Source organism: Nicotiana tabacum, chromosome 3, assembly GCF_000715075.1.
Source record: "Nicotiana tabacum cultivar K326 chromosome 3, ASM71507v2, whole genome shotgun sequence".
Classification (NCBI taxonomy): Eukaryota; Viridiplantae; Streptophyta; class Magnoliopsida; order Solanales; family Solanaceae; genus Nicotiana; species Nicotiana tabacum.
Genome location: NC_134082.1, coordinates 52974321 through 52994915, shown reverse-complemented (window position 1 = coordinate 52994915; position 20595 = coordinate 52974321). Strand labels below are relative to the sequence as shown.

The 20595-nt window shown below is 36.4% G+C and overlaps 1 protein-coding gene across 1 annotated transcript; it reads right to left on the bottom strand.

Annotated features, from left to right (window-relative positions):
* Window positions 1-7187: 7187 nt before the first annotated feature.
* LOC107803467 (MLO-like protein 8) lies at window positions 7188-16808 on the bottom strand. Its single transcript, XM_016627201.2, has 15 exons — window positions 16337-16808; window positions 15188-15245; window positions 14890-15098; window positions 11224-11340; window positions 10447-10507; window positions 10243-10331; window positions 10045-10119; window positions 9875-9963; window positions 9737-9786; window positions 9579-9619; window positions 9332-9505; window positions 8758-8793; window positions 8596-8663; window positions 8432-8492; window positions 7188-7764 (listed from the first exon to the last, which is right to left on the bottom strand). The coding sequence occupies exons 1-15, from the start codon at window positions 16463-16465 to the stop codon at window positions 7357-7359; spliced, it is 1665 nt and encodes a 554-aa protein (XP_016482687.1). The 5' UTR covers window positions 16466-16808; the 3' UTR covers window positions 7188-7356.
* Window positions 16809-20595: the final 3787 nt, after the last annotated feature.

Sequence of the window (20595 nt, the reverse complement as noted above, 5' to 3'; positions counted from 1 at the left end):
AATTGTATATTTGGACATTAAATGCTAAAAATGCAAACGATGCCTATTTTTGTAATTTTAATTTTTGTAAAACAAATTTAATTACTAACAATTGTAGAATTAAATCCTACATGCAAAATGCGACATATTTTTGTATTTTTATTAATTTAGCAAATAAACAACGCACAGACAAATACAAATAATTATTCAAAATATCACAAAATTGCACACCAAAGAAAAATCATTTTATTTTTGAATTTTTGGGAGTAATTTTCATATTGGGCAAAAATCACGTGCTTACACTCATTATCAAGTGAGCCATAAAGGTAGGCGGTAACCACATTCATTAAATGCATGTCAAGCTTTTCATGGACATCAAAACTAATGAGATAACAGAACATTATAGCATCCATAACGGGTGAATATGTCTCTTCATAATCGACACCAGGTTTTTGTGAAAATCCTTGTGCAACAAGGCGTGCCTTATATCTTTGTACCTCATTTTTCTCATTCCTCTTGCGTACAAAGACCCATTTATAGCATATAGGCTTAACATCATTAGGTGTTTGGACTACAGGCCAAAAACTTCACGTTTTTCAAGTGAATTCAACTCTGATTGGATTATTTCTTGCCATTTTGGCCAATCACGTCTTTGTCGACATTCTCCTACAGATTGAGGTTCAAGATCATCACTATCTTACATAATGCTAGATGCAACATTATATGCAAAGACATAATCCACCACTATATCTAATCGATTCAAATTTATCTCAATATCAATTGGATTTATTGATAGTTCCTTATTTTCTTGAGTCTCGGGCTCAGTGGTTTCCTCATGAATCTCAGAATTTATTAAATCGTGTATTTCTTCGTGAGACTCTTTCGTAGTGTCATTTTGATCATTTGTTTTCCTTTTTCTAGGATTTCGATCCTTAGAACCTAATGGTCTACCACGTTTGAGGCGTGCTTTTGACTTATTAGCTATGACACTATAAGATTGTCCAACAGGGACATCAATACGGATTGGAACATTCTCTGCAGGGATATGTGATTATATTATCCTTTTCAGATTCGTAAATGCGTCTGGTATTTGATTTGCTATTCTCTGCAAGTGGATAATCTTTTGCACCTCTTTTTCACAAATAGAGGCACGTGGATCAAGATGAGATAATGATGGATTTTTCCACAAAATTTCCCGTTTGGTTTCACCAACTTCTCCCCCTATTTGGGAAAAGTGTCTCATCGAATCGATAGTCTGCAAATCGTGCAGCAAACAAATCTCCCGTTAATGTTTCGAGGTAGCGAATAATAGAGGGCGATTCAAACCCAACATATATTTCTAACCTTCTTTGGGGACCCATTTTGGTGAGATATGGCGGTGCTACAGGCACATATACTGCGCATCCAAAAATTCTTAAATAGGATATATTAGGTTCATGACCCAAAACTAATTGCAACGGGGAATATTTATGATAATTTGTCGGTCTGAGATGAACTAGCATTGCTGCATGCAAAATGGTGTGACCCCAAACAGAAATGGGCAACCTCTTTTTCATGAGTAACGGTCTTGTTATCAATTGCAGACGTTTAATTAAGGACTCTGCAAGGCCATTTTGAGTGTGAACATGAGCTATAGGATGTTTCACTTTTATCCCAATTGATAAGCAATAATCATTAAATGCTTGGGATAAAAACTCAGCATCATTATCAAGTCTAATAGACTTAATTGGATTATCGAGAAATTGTACCCGTAATCGAATTATTTGTGCCATTAATTTTGCAAACGCGAGGTTGCGAGATGACAATAGGCACACATGAGATCATCTAGAAGATGCATCTATTAAGACTATAAAATATCTAAACGACTCACTAGGTGGGTGAATAGGTCCACAAATGTCCCCTTGTATACGTTCCAAAAATGCAGGGGACTCAATACCAACCTTTGTTGGTGATGGTCTAATAATTAACTTGCCTTGATAACAAGAAGTGCAAAAAAATTCATTATTTAAAAGAATCTTTAAATTCTTTAATGGATGCCTATTTGAGTTTTCTATCATTCGTCTCATCATAATTGATTCAGGATGTCCCAATCGATCATGCCAAAGTATAAAAGTATTGGAATCAGTAACCTTTTGATTTACGGTAGAATGTGCCTCAATTGCACTAATTCTTGTCTAATACAAGCCACAAGATAAAGATGAGAACTTCTCAATAACCCTCTTTTGGCCAGAGACATTCTTGGTAATGATGAGATATTCAAGATTATTCTCATCTATTATCTCAATATGATATATATTTCGGTGGATGTCTTTAAAACTCAACAAATTCCTCTTAGACTTGGAGGAGGACATTGCATTCTCTATGATAAGTATTGTTCCCTTAGGCAGAGTTATAGTAGCTCTTCCAGAGCCTTCAATTAAATTACTACTACCAGAAATTGTAGTAACATCTGTCTTACACATACTTAAATGAGAGAAATATTTCTTCTCTTTTAATATTGTATGTGTCGTACATGAATCAATTAAACAAATATTTTTACAATTGAACTTTAATCCAAATTTGTTTTGTGGGATATCCATATTTGCTTCCCATGGTTTGACATACAAAAGAAATATACGAATAAATATTAGTATTTTCAGAGATATAGGAAAGGATTCAAAGTGAAGTCAAACCCAAAAATAACTTATTCAATAAGTGTGATGATAATTTTCCGTAAGACACAATCGTTGATTGAACAACTTAATTAAAAAACAAAGATTGCATTTTAATAAAAATTTCGTAGTGTCAGTTGATTTGAAATCAATCCTAACTTATTGAAATGCTTTAGCAAATAGTTTCACACTAGTTTTCGTCCCTTTCATTTGCAAGTTATAGTTTCATGCTAGTTTTCGTCCCGTGTATAGTTTCACGCTAGTTTTCGTTTGCAAGTTTTCGTCCCTTTTATTTTTTTTATTTTTTTTTTGTAATTTTTTTTTCACGATTATCAACTCCTAACATAAATTACAACTGATGATGAGTATAAATTTAGACAATTCTCAAACTTTATTCAATAACAGATTATACTAATTCGACATACTAATTAAAACTACTACTCATGTAAACTATGATAATTACATGATGTTTATTCACTAACTAATACGAATAAACAAAATAAAATAAAATCAAACTACTCAATCTTCTTTAACCACAGATCCATCACCGATCAAGTGGTCTATTTTTCCATCAGGGCGCTTAAAGAAGTTTGCCACGTCTAAGTGGGTGATGTCAAATTCATTGTCATAGACAAAATTAGCTTCAGAGTCTTTATTCTTTAGAGATGCTTGATAAAGCTCAACCAAATGTCTTGCTACACGACAAATATTTGCCCAGTGTGCTTTTCCACCACAACAATAACATTCAGTTTCTGAACCATTTGCCTTTAGCTTCTCATCTTTCCCTTTCCACTTTTGGTGGTTATTTTTCTTTGGGGGGTGATTAACACCAGGAAAATTTCTTCCTTGTCCACGGCCACGACCATGACCACGACCACGACCACGAATAGGGCCACGGCCTTTTCCATGCTTAGCATAATGGGAATACACCTCATCCACTTCAGGCAATGGTATAGACCCAGTGGGTCGATTTTCGTGATTTCTCATGAGCAATTCGTTGTTTCGTTCAGCCACAAGAAGAAGAAAAATCAACTCAGAGTACTTCTTGAAACTTTTCTCTCTGTATTGCGGTTGCAGGACCATATTAGAGGCATGAAACATTGTAAATATTTTTTCAAGCATATCATAGTCAGTGATAGTATCTCCACAGAGTTTCAATTTAGAAGTAATTCTGAACATCGCAGAATTATATTCAGAAACAGACTTAAAGTCTTGGAGCCTCAAATGAGCCCAATCACATCGTGCTTGTGGAAGAGTGACCAACTTTAAGTTGTCATATCTTTCCTTTAAGTCATTCCACAAAACAAGTGGATCTTTGACTGTGAGATATTCTATTTTCAAACCTTCATCAAGGTGATGTCGCAAGAAAATCAAGGCCTTAGCACAGTCTTGGGTGGATGCTTTAGTTTTGTCTTTAATGGTGTCTCCAAGACTCATTGCATCTAAATGGATTTCAGCATCCAACACCCATGTCATATAGTTCTTGCCCGAAATTTCAAGGGCAACGAACTTTCTTTTCATAATGTCAGTCATAATTAAAAAGAGGAGAAAAGTTATACCTTAATCTTCTCAAAGAGCTTCTTGAGACGGTAGAGTCTCGTGCTGCTAACGTGTAATAAACAATAAAAGTAGAAGAACAATATTGCAGAGAAAGAGAGAGTAATTCTTATTGAATTTTGGGATGATTTACAATGAGGTACGATCCTCTATTTATTGGGAAGAAATGACTTAGCCACAAAGTAGAACTCTCTATAAGATAGACATTCACTCTAAATAGAGTTCTATTTATAACAGAGATATATTTTTGAAATCTGTGCAACAAAGATTATGCTATCCAATAAACTATAAGAATTTTTTAGGGCATATGCAAGCATGGCAATGAGTACAAAAAAAGTGAGTGGATGAAAAATAAAAAGTTTAGAGGGAGAATTGGAGAGTTTTTTTTTTTACCAATATCATCCTTAATGTTTTACCTCAACTTTCACAATATCCTTATACTATTTCACTTGACTAGGAACTTCCATTCGTTCCCAAACTTGACCCAAATCATCCCTCCTTTTACTTTTCCATCATTTTCTAGCAGAACCCTCTTTCTACCCGTGCTCTTATCTTCTTTGTCTTTCCTTCGCTATCTTTTTTATATAATATTCCACAAATTATTGAAAAAACAAATGAGATCTTTCCACAAATAACCATCATATTTATTGTTTACTTTTTCTATCCATATACATAGATTATATATTGATTATACATAATTATATACATATAATACATAAATTATATATATATATATATATATATATATATATATATATATATATATATATATACTTTCACTGGTTATTTTTAATTTAAGCGATTGGCTGAGCGGCTACTTGGATTAATTCTTCTTTTGGAATAAGTGGAACACTGAACCCCCCCACCCCCACCCAAACAAAATTCTCTGGTTTTCTAGCATTTACTTCCACTCAACCATTTTTCTCGATAGCGTTGAGTTCTTCGTCAAAGGAATTCCTAATGCTTTGACAGGTATCTTCTTTTTTCCCATATATATATATATATATATATATATATATATATATATATATATATATATAAAATTCAAATACTATTTTTGGGTTAAATAAATACTAAGATAGTAATTACACACCCTAATAATTATATAATATAATAATTATAATGACATATTTATTTGCCAGAACATAATTACAGTGTAATTCTCATTGTCATGTTTGATTGAACAAGTGAAATTACATAGTTAAATATATATTTTTTTAGATTAACCTATCAAAATATATTAAATAGTATATGAAATAATTATCAATTGATAAATAATATCTTAAAAGTAGTAAGTATTTTCCAAATAAATAATATTATTTTTTAATTAATTTCAATAGCAATATAATTTTTTTCACTAAGTCATTAATGTGTAACAAATACCTGTATATATAAGAAATGCTAGATATTATTTATAATCAGGGATTTAAAATATATTTTAAAAAACAAAAATATTAAATAATTATAAATTGGTAACTAAAATCGAAAAAATATTATCGGCATCTTGACTATTTTCAATATATAATATCTTAACTTAAAAAAATTAATAAAAAAAATTATATTTTTTACCAACTCATATGAGTAAAATATGAAATCTATGATTTGTTGCACTTTCTAAATTAAAAAAAAAAAGATAAATATGAGTTTAAAAGGTATTTTTTTCTTAATAATTATTTGTACTAATAAATAGAAATTAAAGCTAGTAAAATCGAAATTGTGTTTAACAACTAAGAAAAAAATAGCTAAATATGAAAAGTTGCAAAATTGTTGGGAAGCACACAATAAGCAAACGTGCTGGAAGGTTTAAAAAAATGAATAAGAGAAATAAAAAAGAATATTGTAAAAAGAATAGTACTTAATATATTTGGAAAAAAAATTAGAAAAGTTACATTACCTTGTAATTACACAGTGTAATTACCATGAATTCTCACCTTCCCTTTGAGCCCGTTTGGAGAGCCATCTTGGAAATGGATTTGGGTGTAATTGGGTGTAACTGGGTGTAATTATACAGTTTGGCATGTTTGTTTGGCCAAGTAATTACTTGGTCGACATGGAATTGGAGGTAATTGGAGGGGTGTAATTACACTCTCGAATTCTCAAGGGGGAGGTGAGAATTGGTGGTAATTACATTGTTTAATTACAAGGTTGCTTTTTAATTTCTTTCCTTTTTGCTTTTTAATTACAGTGTAAACTTGTAATTACACTGTAATTATACTATGGCAAACAAACAGGTCGTCGCGATTACACAACTGTGTAATTACTACCCTAGTAATTACACCAATTCCAATTAGAGGGTGACTTTCCAAACATACTCTTTGAGAATTGGAGAGTGTAATTACACCCAATTTCATGTTGCCCAAGTAATTATTTTGCCAGACAAACATGTCAAACTGTATAATTGCACTAAATTACATCCAAATCCAATTCTGAGGTGGCTTTCCAAACATACTCTAAATGATAAATTGAAATAAGAGAGCATATTAACTAACTACTTTATTCAAGTAAAACAACGTACTTAAAACCAGAGACAGATCCATGATTTAAATATTATGCGTTCAACTTTTAAGGTTTTTAGCATTGAACCCGTAATAGTTTTAAAATTATGGGTTCATATCTACTATTTTTACAATTTTATTAAATTTTTGTATATAAAATTTTACTCTACATCGAAAGTTATGGGTTTAATTAAACAAGTCGGTTGAACACTACATTAGCCCTGCTTAGAACACATGACACACGTTTATTAATAATGTACCGAATTCACTAAAATACTTTATCCAAGGTAGAATTCTACACCAACTATTACTCCCTTCGTTTCATTTTATGGCATTATTTGGATGCGCACGGAATTTAATAAAAAAGAGCTTTCGAACTTGTTATCTTAATTATGTTATGATATTTTATGACTATAAAAACATGTCATTAAAGGTAAACTTGAAAGTATAACAACAAATAATAAGGAAAATAGATGCCTGAGTGTTTGAACTTTCGAACCCAAACTTCATGGCTAAATCCAAATTTCCTTTCTTTTATAATTTCAAAATGGAATATAGTAAAAAGGCAAGAAATAGTAGTGGAGACAATATGTTATGTATATGATTCTCTGGGAATGGCTAACTACTTCGTATAATATTCCTCCAAAAATATGCATTTGTTATCTGCTTCCTTTTCACCTTTGAGGGGCAGGCTTCGAAAATGAAAAGTCATCTTCATTCCTAGTAGATTCTTCCTTTTGAGGAACATGCACTTGAAGTTCAGTATCATCATCAGTAACATGTGCATTTGAGTCCTCGGGACGGTTTATCGGTGTAGTTGGATCGTTCTCGAGGTCAGAGGCTTCTACATCGTCATAGCCGTTGAAACGTGTTGAGTGACCGGTAGTTTTAAACCGATGAAGTGTAGGACCAATCGATGAGTGTAGAGGCGAGCCAACTGAGGACCTTGGACTTCCACTGCCCAGTGTTCGCGTGGATTTGTCTCCCTTAGCTCCCGCTTTCTTCTTCACGGCCATATGCCACTTCTTTAACGCCTTTGAGGTTTGTTCATCAAAAATGGATTTCTTCATATTGGAGCCCATCTGCGAATTCCAATCATGACAAATAAAAATTAAGCCTATTTTCCCATGTAAAGTACAAGAAGTCTTGGCTAACACTATAAAGTCCACGTATAATACTGTTTCATATACTCACGTCCCTTTTAAGTTGCCATGTTTCCCTTTTCGAGAGTCAATTTGACCAATCTTCGAAGATATAGATTAGATCAACTCAATATTTTAAAATTAAAATTTAGCTACTCAAAAACTATACGAAAAGTATTACAAATTGCAATTCTTCTAAAATTAATATGTTGAAGAAACCATTGGTCAAAGGTCGACATAGTTTGAATCTCGAGAAGCGAAAAACGACAAGGTAATATTGAATTGAGATGGGCCTAAAGCCCTAAACAGAGCTAAATGAGCAGTAAAGATATATACAGCCGATTCCAACTTGATTGAGAATGTGATGTAGAAACTGTTATTGTTGTACTAAGAAGTTCATGTAGTTTACTATGGCACATTTCCATCCTGCTAAATGACTACAATATATTTGCTTGTACCCTAGCTAACTGCTTGGTCAAAGCAAAATGGTGCGAAAAGAACCTAAATACATTTATGCTTTCAATTTGTGTGTGTGTGTGTGTGTGTGGGGGGGGGGGGGGGGGAACCGTGACACTTGGGAACTTCCAGTTAGTATTTGATAAAATACCTGAGTTATAAGGGCATAGAGTGGAAGAGTGATATAACTGCATAAGAATAAAACTCCCACCCTGTAATGGGACAACAAAGTAGATTCATAAGCTTCAGTTTGAAGCTCTGAGAACATATATATAGGCATCCTGATAAAGTGACTTTCTATTGCAAGTAACATACCCCAAAGCAATTTTCGCGATGACGAAGCCAAATTTGTCATGGAAGCAAGATTTTAGCCCATACTCGTACTGCAAAATAAATAATCAACATTTCAACCAATAGTTTCATGGGTTTTAAAACTAAATATCTTGGGAAGTTTGATACAAGGGGAAGAAATATTACCCATATCCACAAGAAATATGTTATTTGGAACGCATTCTGTCAAATTGAAATGATAGATTAGCATCAGATACACATAACAATGGAACTTTTGTCAGTGTCAGGAAATAGATGGAGATAGAGAATTGCATGAGATACATAAGGCAAACTATTAAAATCCAGACACCAGCCCTATTTTCCCTTCTTTTTTAAATTTCAAGCCCAAATCCTCGACATGAATGTATGCACAATTCAACGTTTACTTCGCAGCGTTAGCCACACATTTATCTCTCACAAGTCATTCACAGAAACAGACTATAACAACAACAACAACAACAACAACAACAACAACAACAAAACCAGTATATTTCCACCGGTGGGGTCTGGGGAGAGTAGTGTGTACGTAGACCTTAACTCATAGAAACAGACTAGAGACAATTATTATCTGTTTGGTACAAGTTTCAAGTCTTTTTTTTTTCTTAAACCCCGCTCCAAGTCAAACTACGTCACTTAGATTGAAATGGAAGAAGTACATTCCAGTCCTCTAATACGCCAGTATTTTAGCTTATCACATATATCTGATTGGGACATGTAATACCTGAAATAAGGCAAAATGGATGAGGTGAAGAACCAATTGAGGTCGTCCGAACCAAAAATATTTGTCTGAGCCTTGTACAAGAGGGATGCCTTGGACTACTGCATGTCTCTCTGAGATGTCAAGAGCCATCCTTGTTAACACCGCCTGAAGCTTTGTTCCAACAGCTAAAATGATCTGCGAAAATAATAAGTATCAGAATTCCCTGCAATGGAATCACAAAAGGTGGACAAGGAAAAAAAAAACTTACAATCATAGGAATTAAGGATGCCCAGAACAACGCATGCCACCCTGAAATGTATCAAATGTTTCAGAAATATATAAAAATGTCGAATAACAGACTTAATTAGTGAAAGTGAAAAAAAGAAGAATTGTCCAAATATATTTCCATCACAGCATATGACTTACCACTAACATTTAGGAGCAAGAAAACCACAAACGATCCCCATAAAACTGGACTGCCAATAGCAAATATAAGTCAGTCGATATGATACAGTACATGTTCGTTAGGAAAAACTGGGATAAAGAAATAGCACATCTCTCTACCTGACACCAACAACTACCTTGTAGTCATCCTCCAATGACCTCTTGATATACTTTTGGAAGTTAAATTTACTTCCAGGGGCCAAGTGAACCTATACAAGAAGCATAATCCATAATTTCTAGAGGAAAACAGAGAAGAAAGACATAAAAAAAATTTAAAGAACTAAACTCACACTGATAAAACCGTTGCGGAGGGTCAAGTAATCAGACTTATTCACGGACCTGAAAAATTGTCTGAAGAAACATCCCTGGAAAGATAAGATTGCAACATTTAATAAGCATTACTCTTCTTCCCGGATGTGCTGAAGAATAAAGCAATTCTTAAATAGAATAAAAATAACAATATCTTCTCATATAAGTGTCTTACTCACAATGTAAAAGAAGATTGGGATCCTGGTCCAGAAACTAGTATGTGCTCTGACAAATGATGTCTCATGAGTAAGCCGAAATCTTGAAGGATCTATAAGTTCCATGTAAGAAATGATCAATTGCCAATCCAAATAAATGAGGATAACGAACACAGTTTACTAGCAAATCAGAGATTTCCGCTATTTGTACAGCAGACTATGACATACCATTTGAAAACTCATAGTTATGGGTTGAGGTCTCTTGTTCCCATCCTTTCCAGCCACGAATCTGAAGAACATATTTTCAAGCATTAGACAGTCTAGAATCTAAAATGGATAGTAAAAAATATCAATAATGAACAAAACCATGAACAGCACCCCTTTGACTGACTGTCCAATTCTTTGGTTGATATCTAATGTATCAACCAAAACAAAAAGTGCTTTAAAAAAAGTATAAAAAGTTGGATGAAACACACATGAAATTTATCTTCAATTGCTTTTTTACCACATTTATCTTCAATGAAACAAGAAAAAATTGACTTCGTCATCTTATCCCGTAGACCCCAGAAATCATCGAGCATACATGTAAACCAGACTCCTGGAATGATTTCATACACTTTCTGAATATTAATTAATTCATTACTATGAGGAAAAGAGAAAATGCTGGATGCTTAAGTACTTCAGCGATGCGACAGCCAAGGAAATCTAGAGGCATATTCTAGTAAGGAGGAGAGCATAGTAATGATCAACATTAGATATGTCATAAACATTTGGTATTGCAGTTTTTAATTTATTACCAGTAGAGTATTGAATGTTTGTCCAAAATTTGATATATCATCTGAATTCTGAAGGGCTCAAGGTATGGACCAGAGAAACCACCAAATAATATAGAGCCGATAACTGGTCTCCACCAGAGTTTCTCTTGATATTCCAAAAGGTCGACACAAAATGGCACAGCAGTTCAAGTATAATGCAGGAATTAATGAAAATTATACTTTGAATTACCTTAAGTTTTCCAAGCCACATAGTAATAGCACTGTATATCACATGAAGGACCGCCAAAAAGAATATTAGGATGTGTATTTGATGCAGCGCATCGACAGAAATGAGAGAAACACGTCCCTGTAAAAGGTTACTCAAATTAGTTTGATAATAAAGACAGCCTAGCATGCTGTAATTTAGTAAATTTAGAGGAAGTGCCACATAAATATCCAAAAATAGATAAACCAAAAAGGTAATTATTTAGTAGTAGAGCTAACTTTACAGGAAGCAACAGTTAGATGAAATGTATCGGTTATTGATAGAATGGCACTTTTGTTAAGAAATTTCACACTAAGATAACATTGGCGGTATCGATAGAACGGCAAATCCTAAAATTACTATTTCAGGAAACTACTTAAACGTTAAGGCATCAGATGTTTTCTCGTTAATTAATAGCTACCAGGATATTTAAAGGACAAACAAGTGCTCATTTTGGTGGAGATTATAGCTGAAGCTACAAAGCCTTCCACATTCCTCTAGTAACTGCTGTTTCACTTGTCACTAAATAAACCTAGCATTCTACAACAACAACTACCCAGTAAAATCCCACCAAGTAGGGTCTGGGGAGGGTAATGTGTACGCAGACCTTACCCCTACCCCGATAGGGCAGAGAGGTTGTTTCCGATAAACCCTCGGCTCAGAAAGACGGAAATAAAAAACAAGAAAAAACAATTCATATAGAAACCGTAATAGTGACAGAAGCATAACAACCCAAAGATGAATGACATGCAATAACTTAACTAGTATCTAAGGCCCGGGGCTAAGATAAACATCAAGGATAGTGTGGATTCAACATAAACTGCAAGCCATCTAAGATTAACCCTAATCCAAACCCGCCTCACCCCCGGTATGAAGTAAGGAAAGTTCTACTACCCCCTAACTTACAACCCTAATGCTTGACCTCCAGACCTTCCTATCAAGGGCCACGTCCTCGGAAATCTGCAGTCGTACCATGTCCTGCCTGATCACCTCTCCTCAATACTTCTTAGGCCTCCCTCTACCTCTTCTCGTACCCACCACGGCCAACCGCTCACACCTCCTCACAGGCGCATCAAGGCTTCTCCTCTGCACGTGCCCGAACCATCTAAGTCTCGCTTCCCGCATCTTGTCATCCACAGGAGCCACGCCCACCTTCTTCCGAATATCTTCATTCCTAATCTTGTCTATCCTAGTGTGCCCGCACATCCACCTCAGCATCCTCATCTCTGTTACCTTCATCCTCTAGATATGGGAGTTCTTAACCGGCCAACACTCTGCCCCATACAACATAGCCGGTCTAACCACAGCTCTATAAAACTTACCTTTTAGTGTCAATGGCACTTTCTTGTCACACAAAACTCCAGATGCAAGCCTCCATTTCATCCAGCTCGCCCCTATACGGTGAGTGACATCCTCGTCGATCTCTCCGTCCCCCTGAATCATCGACCCAAGGTAGTTGAAGCTATCTCTCTTCGGGATGACCTGTGATCCAAGCCTCACGTCCCTGCCTACTTCCCTCGACTCAGCGCTAAACTTGCACTCCAGGTACTCTGTCTTAGACCTGCTCAATTTGAAACTCTTAGACTCAAGGGTCTGTCTCCAAACCTCCAATCTCTCGTTAACACTGACCCTCGTCTCATCAATTACAACTATGTCATCAGCAAATAACATACACCATGGCACATCCCCTTGAATATGGTGTGTCAATGCATCCATCACCAAGGCAAATAAGAACGGGCTAAGCGCAGAGCCTTGGTGTAATCCCATAACAACCGGGAAATGCTCCGAGTCGCCTCCCACAGTCCTAACCTTAGTCTTAGCTCCATCATACATGTCCTTGATCGCTCTTATGTAGGCTACCGGCACGCCCTTTGCCTCGAGACATCTCCAGAGCACCTTCCTAGGAACCTTGTCGTACGCTTTCTCCAAGTCAATAAACACCATGTGCAGATCCTTCTTCTTATCCCTGTACTGTTCCACCAACCTCCTAATAAGGTGGATAGCTTCCGTAGTGGAGTGACCCGGCATGAACCCAAACTGATTGTCGGATATAGACGTTGTCTTCCTCACCCTCACCTCCACCACCCTTTCCCAAACTTTCATGGTATGACTATGTAACTTGATACCCCTATAATTGTTACAACACTAGATATCACCTTTGTTCTTGTATAACGGTACCACTGTACTCGACCTCCACTCATCCAGCATCCTCTTCGTCCTAAAAATTACATTGAACAACCCAGTCAGCCACTCCAATCCTGCTCTACCCACACACTTCCAAAACTCAACCGGAATTTCATCTGGCTCGGTCGCTCTACCCCTACTCATCTTACACAAACCCCTCACGACCTCCTCCACCTTAATGCGCCTGCAATACCTAAAATCTCGAAGACTCTAAGAATGCCCCAAGTCCCCTAGCGCTATATCCTGGTCCCCCTCCTCATTTAGAAGACCATAGAAGTACGTCTCCCCTATCAATACTCTACCATCCTCGTCTTTGATGCACCTTACTTGGTCTAGATCCCGGGCCTTCCTCTCCCTCGTCTTAGCCAGCCGAAACAACTTCCTGTCCCCGCCTTTCTCCCCCAATTCCTCGTATAGACAACTAAACGCTGCATTCTTAGCCTCCGTGACCACCAGCTTTGCCTCCTTCCTAGCCACTTTCTCTCCTCCTCGCTTGTGCTACCTGCCAACTTCGTGTACGCTACCTTCTTCGCCTCCACTTTACCTTGGACTACGTCATTCCACCACCAGTCGCCTTGGTGCCTGCCAGAAAAACCCTTTGCTATACCTAGCACCTCTCTCGCCGCCTCCCTCACACAGTTCGTCGTCGTTGACCACATAGTGCTCGCGTCTCCACTACTCCTCCAAGCTCCCATAGCGGATAACCTCCCCTCCAACTCATGGGCTTTATCCTTTGTTAAAGCTCCCCATCTAATACTCGGTCGTCCACGAGCATACCTCTTCTTCGTCTTTATCATAATGCCGATGTCCATCACTAAGAGCCTATGCTGAGTCGCGAGGGTCTCAAAGAATATCAAGCCTGCTAATCTTAACATATTGAGGTTAATCCCCCTCCCCCCACACACACACATACACACCAGGTTCCCCTGGAGGAACATACCACCGAAGTATATAAGTTGGAACAGGCAATCATTATCAGGTGGATCCTAAAATAAATGAACCACATTAGGTGGATCTTAAATATTGTAAATACAAAATCTGGATCCTTCTAACCAATGTACGAATTGAACTGCATAGTTATTTAAACATTTTTATTTGCACGTCGAGAGGAGAGACCTAAGACTGCTTACTATTTATTGAAGGCAGAAACTTCGAAGGAAAAGAGTCCTTACTTATCTTTGATCAGGCTACAGGCATGCAATATAAATTACTTTCCATATGCCTGTATACTTAAATGAGAAGTTAATTTTGTTTTGGAGCTTTCTTATTGACAGGCCTGATTGTTTGAAAAGTCAATCAGTACGAGTAACAATATCTTAAAAGGTTTGTGCATAATATCTGACTGTCTCAGTTAAAAAAGATAAACAAAATTAGTGTCACCTAAATTAATTTAAGGAAAGCGTGATTGACTACAACAAGCAAAATCCCTGCAATGTCATTTTTTCCATATACAAATTTATGACTTACATCCTTGCATTTAGGCTCCGCGCCAGCCAAAATCCTGCGCTCATACCATAAAAGTCTCCGATGTTCCTCGGCTTCCTCCGTTTTAGCATTTTTGTCAACAGCAGGGCACGGGAGCATTGTGTCGGCAACACTTGGTGGGATACAGATTCCAGCAATATAATACTGGCTGAATACAAGGGTCAATGAGATAAAACCAAGAATCATCAACTCTGCAACAATTAGAGCGAACGAGCCATTAATACAGAAAACAAGACTATTCCGCGGTAAAATGATAAGAAGTTGAGAGCACAAAGTTTACCAGCCTTAACCTTTTCCAGAGCCTCATATAGAGCTTTCTTATGCCTATCTGTGAGCCACTGGGAAAAGATTTCATTTTGTAAGTAAATCACTAGAGAAGTGAAGATCCAAATGGACCCAAACAATCACTATAAATTGGTAGAAGTCATGTCAATATAAATACAATAAATATCAAAATATACAATATGGAAACACAAATGCGTGTGCACTTCAAGATGCTCCTTGACAGAGCAAAGGCAAGCCCAAACATCTGAATAAAAGGATGAACAATGAACTCCAAGCAGATGTGCTCAACATAATATATCACAGGGCAATATAGTTTCTGCTACACAAAACGGAAGGTTCATTTCACAAGGCACAACACGAAACCACTTTTTCCTCTCGTCCTTATTCGTTTAATTGATCAAAACTAAAAAGGAAGCACATAAAAGGCGTTCAGTGGTTGAAAATAAATCCCACGGCCGATGACATAAATCACATAGCTATGATGTCCAAGAATCCAATTTGGGTACATTTCTTTTGGGGTAATAGTAACAGAAATAGCACAAAACAACATCTCTACCTTCTCAAGGTACGGGTGAGGTTGCGTACACTCTGCCATCCCCAGAACCCACTTTGTGGGATTCTACCGGGTTTGTTGTTGTAATAATAGAAATAGCACAAGATAGCAAAACCAAATGTGCACAATAATTCAAACACATGAAATTACCTCAAAGCTAAGAAAGGATTAGGACTAGCAAAAGAGGGAAAACAGGGAAGAACAAGGCAAGGGTTAGGACTAGCAAAACAAAGGTATACTCATAGAGTAACAACCCATTGTTTGGTAATCAGTATCTGAGCAGTCAAGAATATTTCCCAGGCTTTAAGGCAAGACATCCTCGGATAAAAAGGTAATGTCTTTATGCAAAAATTAAAAAGTCAAACAGCAAATATAGCTGCAAAATCCTCTTAACACGAAACCAAGAAACAAGGAAGAAAATTTCTACAAGCAAACACTTATTGTAATGCTGCTGGCTAGGAGAAATATCAACACATCTTATACATTAAAATCCAAGATTAACAACCAGAAAAAGAAAGCAAAAAAAACAATTAAAATCCCCAACAAAAATACAAATTGAAGAACAAAAGATTAAATATTTAGCATACATACAGTGCCAAGTTTGTGAATAATCTTTTCCAAAGCAATAGAAATGATAATAATGACTGCACAAACACCAGCAACAGCCCAAGTGGGTGTTTGATCAAGTTGTCTTGATGTACCTCCACCCCCACCTGCCATTCCTACAAAACTTCACTCTCTCAAAAAGCAAGATTTTTTAACTTCAGTTGCAAAGGAAAAAAAAATTTAATCTTAATGGGGTATCTGTCAATCTGGTCAAAAATAATTCTGGGTTTGAACTCTCTTGGGATATAGTAAATGCATGCATTGAACTGCACTACTCTAAAAGAAACTGATACTTATTCTATTGTAGGAGTTGTTCATAGAGATATGCAAAGGCCTTCCATAATTAATATGACATCTACGTACTTTACATTTAATATTTTTCCTTAATTATTCTTTAGACAATTTTGTAGGAATTGTTTTCACATAGTGGAACAGGGGTTGAGGGACAAGAGAGGCAGTCAACGCTTAAAGATTTAAGTTTGTATTTATTTTGTAACGCTAAATGTGAATTAGGGGGGAATTGGCAATGGGTTTTGGGTTTAAGGGGCTTTTTTTGAAAAAAAAAATTTAAGTTATATATACCAAACGGTCTAAATAGTTTATATTATCAGTGCAATTATAATTTTATTTTTTTTAATTACCACTTACCACAAGGAAGTGTAGTTTTGACTTAAAAAGTGATTAGTGAAACAGTAAATTTGATTAAGGGGTGAATTAGTAATAAAATGTAAGTAATGTCTGAAAAGAGGAAAATTGGATCTGAAAGCAATTAATACTCCGTGACTGGATGGAGAATTAGGAGGCGCAGATCGCGTCAATTTGTCTGCTTAAAATACTAGGACGGCCGAGTAGAATTTAAACGAAAAAGATAAAATCTTTAACCTTTTTTTAAATGTTTAATGGTAGTTTCATTATTGTCATTTAACTATACCAAAATCAGCAAATCATCTTTTGTAACAAAAAAAAAAAAAAAACTACTCAAATTTACTTAAAAATATCACGAGAGTCAATAAATTATTTTTTATAGATTACAATAACAATAACAACTCAGTAAAATCTTACTAGTGGGGTCTGGAGAGGGTAGTGTGTACGCAGACCTTACCTCTACCCCGAAGGAGTAGAAATGTTGTTTCCTAAAGACCTTTGGCTCAAGAAAATAAAAGGACAAAGAAGACAACATTAGTATCACCACAGAAATCATAGGAAAAATATGAACAACATGAAATTCAAATGAAAGATGCAAAGCAAAAGCGATAGCTAGTAAATAGGTCATACACTGAAAAGCGAAATAGTAAGACACAACTTTGTCACTAGCTATATTAGACAAAAATCCTACCAGACTAGTCTCACAAAGGTATAAAGTAAGGCAAGACTCAACTACCTCCTAACCTACAACCCTAATACTCGACCTCCACTTCTTCCTATCAAGTGTCATGTCCTCGGAAATATGAAGTCTCGCCATATCATGCTCGATCACCTCCTCCCAATACTTCTTAGGCCGTCCTCTACCTCTTCTCATGCCCTCCACAACCAGCCACTCACACCTCCTTACCGAAGCATCTGGGCTTCTCCTCTAAATAAATTATAAGACTAATAGCAATTTTATAAGAGTAATAGCAATTTTATATATAACAATAAATAACAAATATTAAAAGCTCTCTAACATATTGGAAATTTACTAGCCCTGCTAAATCAATCATGATAGATAAATTTAGTAAAACACTTTGGATCAAAAGATTCATTATTCCTAATTAAGGGCGATGAAGTGCATAGAACTATGTATAAAATATAAATTACTTTGTGTTGTAAACGTGTGGGAATTAATGGATGCACAGTGCACAGCTGCAACGGAAGATGGAAATTTTGTTCAGTGACCTGCTCTGCTCTGCATTCAATTTTTAAGAATTGAGTACTGTTTATTTTTTGCCAAAATTAATTGATAATACGTTAAAAATTGTGCTACTTCCTTCACTTTTCCAGTTATGGACCTACATTTTTTGTCAATATGTCAATTATTTCTAAAGAGTGAAAAAAATAATATTATTTCTAAAGAAAAAGTTTCTAGCATAATCTCGTCGCCCTTTTTCTTTCTTTTAATCTTTCTCTTTCATTTTATTCATATTATTATTAAGCTTTTAACACGGAAAAAAAAAGAGGGAATATTTTTATGTTCACAACTTTTCTTCTTAAGTTAGGGTGGATGAGCTGGATTTTGTTTTTTTCTTCTAGCTAATGGTATAATTTGGGAATGCCAAGAGGGAACAGCAAAAGATGATCAGCTTTACGTAGCTTTCTTAATCATAATTCATAATTGTGGCTCCCCTTTTAGATTAGATAAAGAACCAACTCATTAAGACACTCTTCTCAACAACTACTTTTAAATTTTAATTATCTCTCTGAATTAAATAATAGTCGGGATATGTTCCTTAATAAATATGAGATATGATTTTACATCTATCTTTTTATTATGTATTGGAGTTCATTTTCCTTCCCCTCTCTTCCAACCCCCCGGTTTTTATATTATTAGTGATGTACCACTAATAAAATGAAGAGTTTTGCAATTAAAGTATTTACGATATAATCAAGCCTAAGAGAGTGTCTTTCAATATATAATCCACCGTCTCAACAATAGACTAAAAACGTGGAAAATCAACCTCCTTAACATAGCAGGAAGGACCACTCTCATTAAATCAACCCTAGCCGCAATCTCCAATCATAACATGTCGACTACCGGGATCTCAACCGGGCCTGTCCAAAGGACGACTTCCCTTTTGCCGAATACACACATCCTGATTGACAATTGCGCCAAACATGAGCTGCAGTCATTTGTAGATTGCTTCGCTGGTTATCATCAAATCTGGATGGATGAAGAAGATGCTGAGAAAATGGCTTTCATTACGCCGTGGGGAATGTACTATTACAAGATGATGCCATTCGACATGAAGAATGCAGGGTCCACCTACACGAGTGCCATGACTACCATTTTTCATGATATGATACACAAGGAGATCGAGGTATATGTAGATGATGTCATCATCAAGTCCAAGAAGGCCACTGATCACATGGAAGATTTGAGGAAGTTCTTCAATAGATTGCGGAGGTACAACCTGAAACTAAATCCTGCAAAATACGCATTTGGGGTTCCTGCTGGAAAATTGCTTGGGTTTATTGTGAGTCGCCGAAGAATAGAACTGGATCCATCAAAAGTCAAAGCCATTCAGGAACTATCATCGCCAAAGAATAAGAAAGACGTGATGAGTTTCCCGGGGAGACTCAACTACATCAGCCGGTTCATAGCACAATCTACAGTTATCTGCGAGCCAATCTTTAAGATGTTGAAGAAGGACGCTGCTATCAAATGGACTGATGATTGCCAAAAAGCCTTCGACAAAATCAAGGAGTACCTGTCAACACCACCAGTCTTGGTCCCACCTGAGCCAGGTAGACCCTTATTACTCTACCTTGCAGTCTTGGATGGAGCTTTCGGTTGCGTTCTGGGGCAGCATGATGAAACGGGGAGGAAGGAACATGCCATCTATTATCTCAGTAAGAAGTTCACCCCGTATAAGGCCCGGTATTCTCTGTTAGAGCGCACCTGTTGTGCTTTGACTTGGGTAGCTCAGAAGCTGAGGCACTATTTCTGTGCCTATACCACATATCTCATATCAAGGATGGATCATTTAAAGTACATCTTTCAGAAGCCCATGCCCACTGGCAAGCTAGCCAAGTGGGAAATCCTGTTGAGTGAGTTTGACATTGTCTACGTGACTCATAAAGCAATCAAGGGACAGGCACTAGCGGATCACCTTGCTAAAAATCCCGTGGATGGAGAATACGAACCCCCGAAAACATATTTTCCTGATGAAGAGGTATCATTCATAGGAGATGACATTGCAGAATCCTATGACGGTTGGAGAATGTTCTTCGATGGGGCGGCAAATTTCAAAGGAGTTGGCATAGGAGCAGTCCTAGTATCAGAAATCGATCAACATTATCCGGTGTCCGCCAGACTCAGGTTCCCCTGTACCAACAATATGGCTAAGTATGAAGCTTGCATCTTAGGGCTCAAAATGGCCATTGACATGAATGTTCAAGAGCTACTAGTAATTGGAGATTCAGACTTACTTATACATCATGTCCGAGAAGAATGGGTAACCAAGAACTCCAAAATACTCCCGTATCTGTATCATGTACAGGAATTGAGAAAGAGGTTCACAAAGGCAGAATTCCACATGTTCCCAGAG

Bases quoted from the DNA above. Each gene is read 5' to 3' on its own strand.
- LOC107803467 (XM_016627201.2), bottom strand. From the start codon at position 16,465: ATGGCAGGTGGGGGTGGAGGTACATCAAGACAACTTGATCAAACACCC. The intron at 10,332-10,446 runs GTATGTCATAGT...TGGAACTTATAG, and splicing joins TAACTATGAGTTTTCAAATG to ATCCTTCAAGATTTCGGCTT. The intron at 9,620-9,736 runs GTAAGTCATATG...GATACATTTCAG, and splicing joins CTTGCTCCTAAATGTTAGTG to GGTGGCATGCGTTGTTCTGG.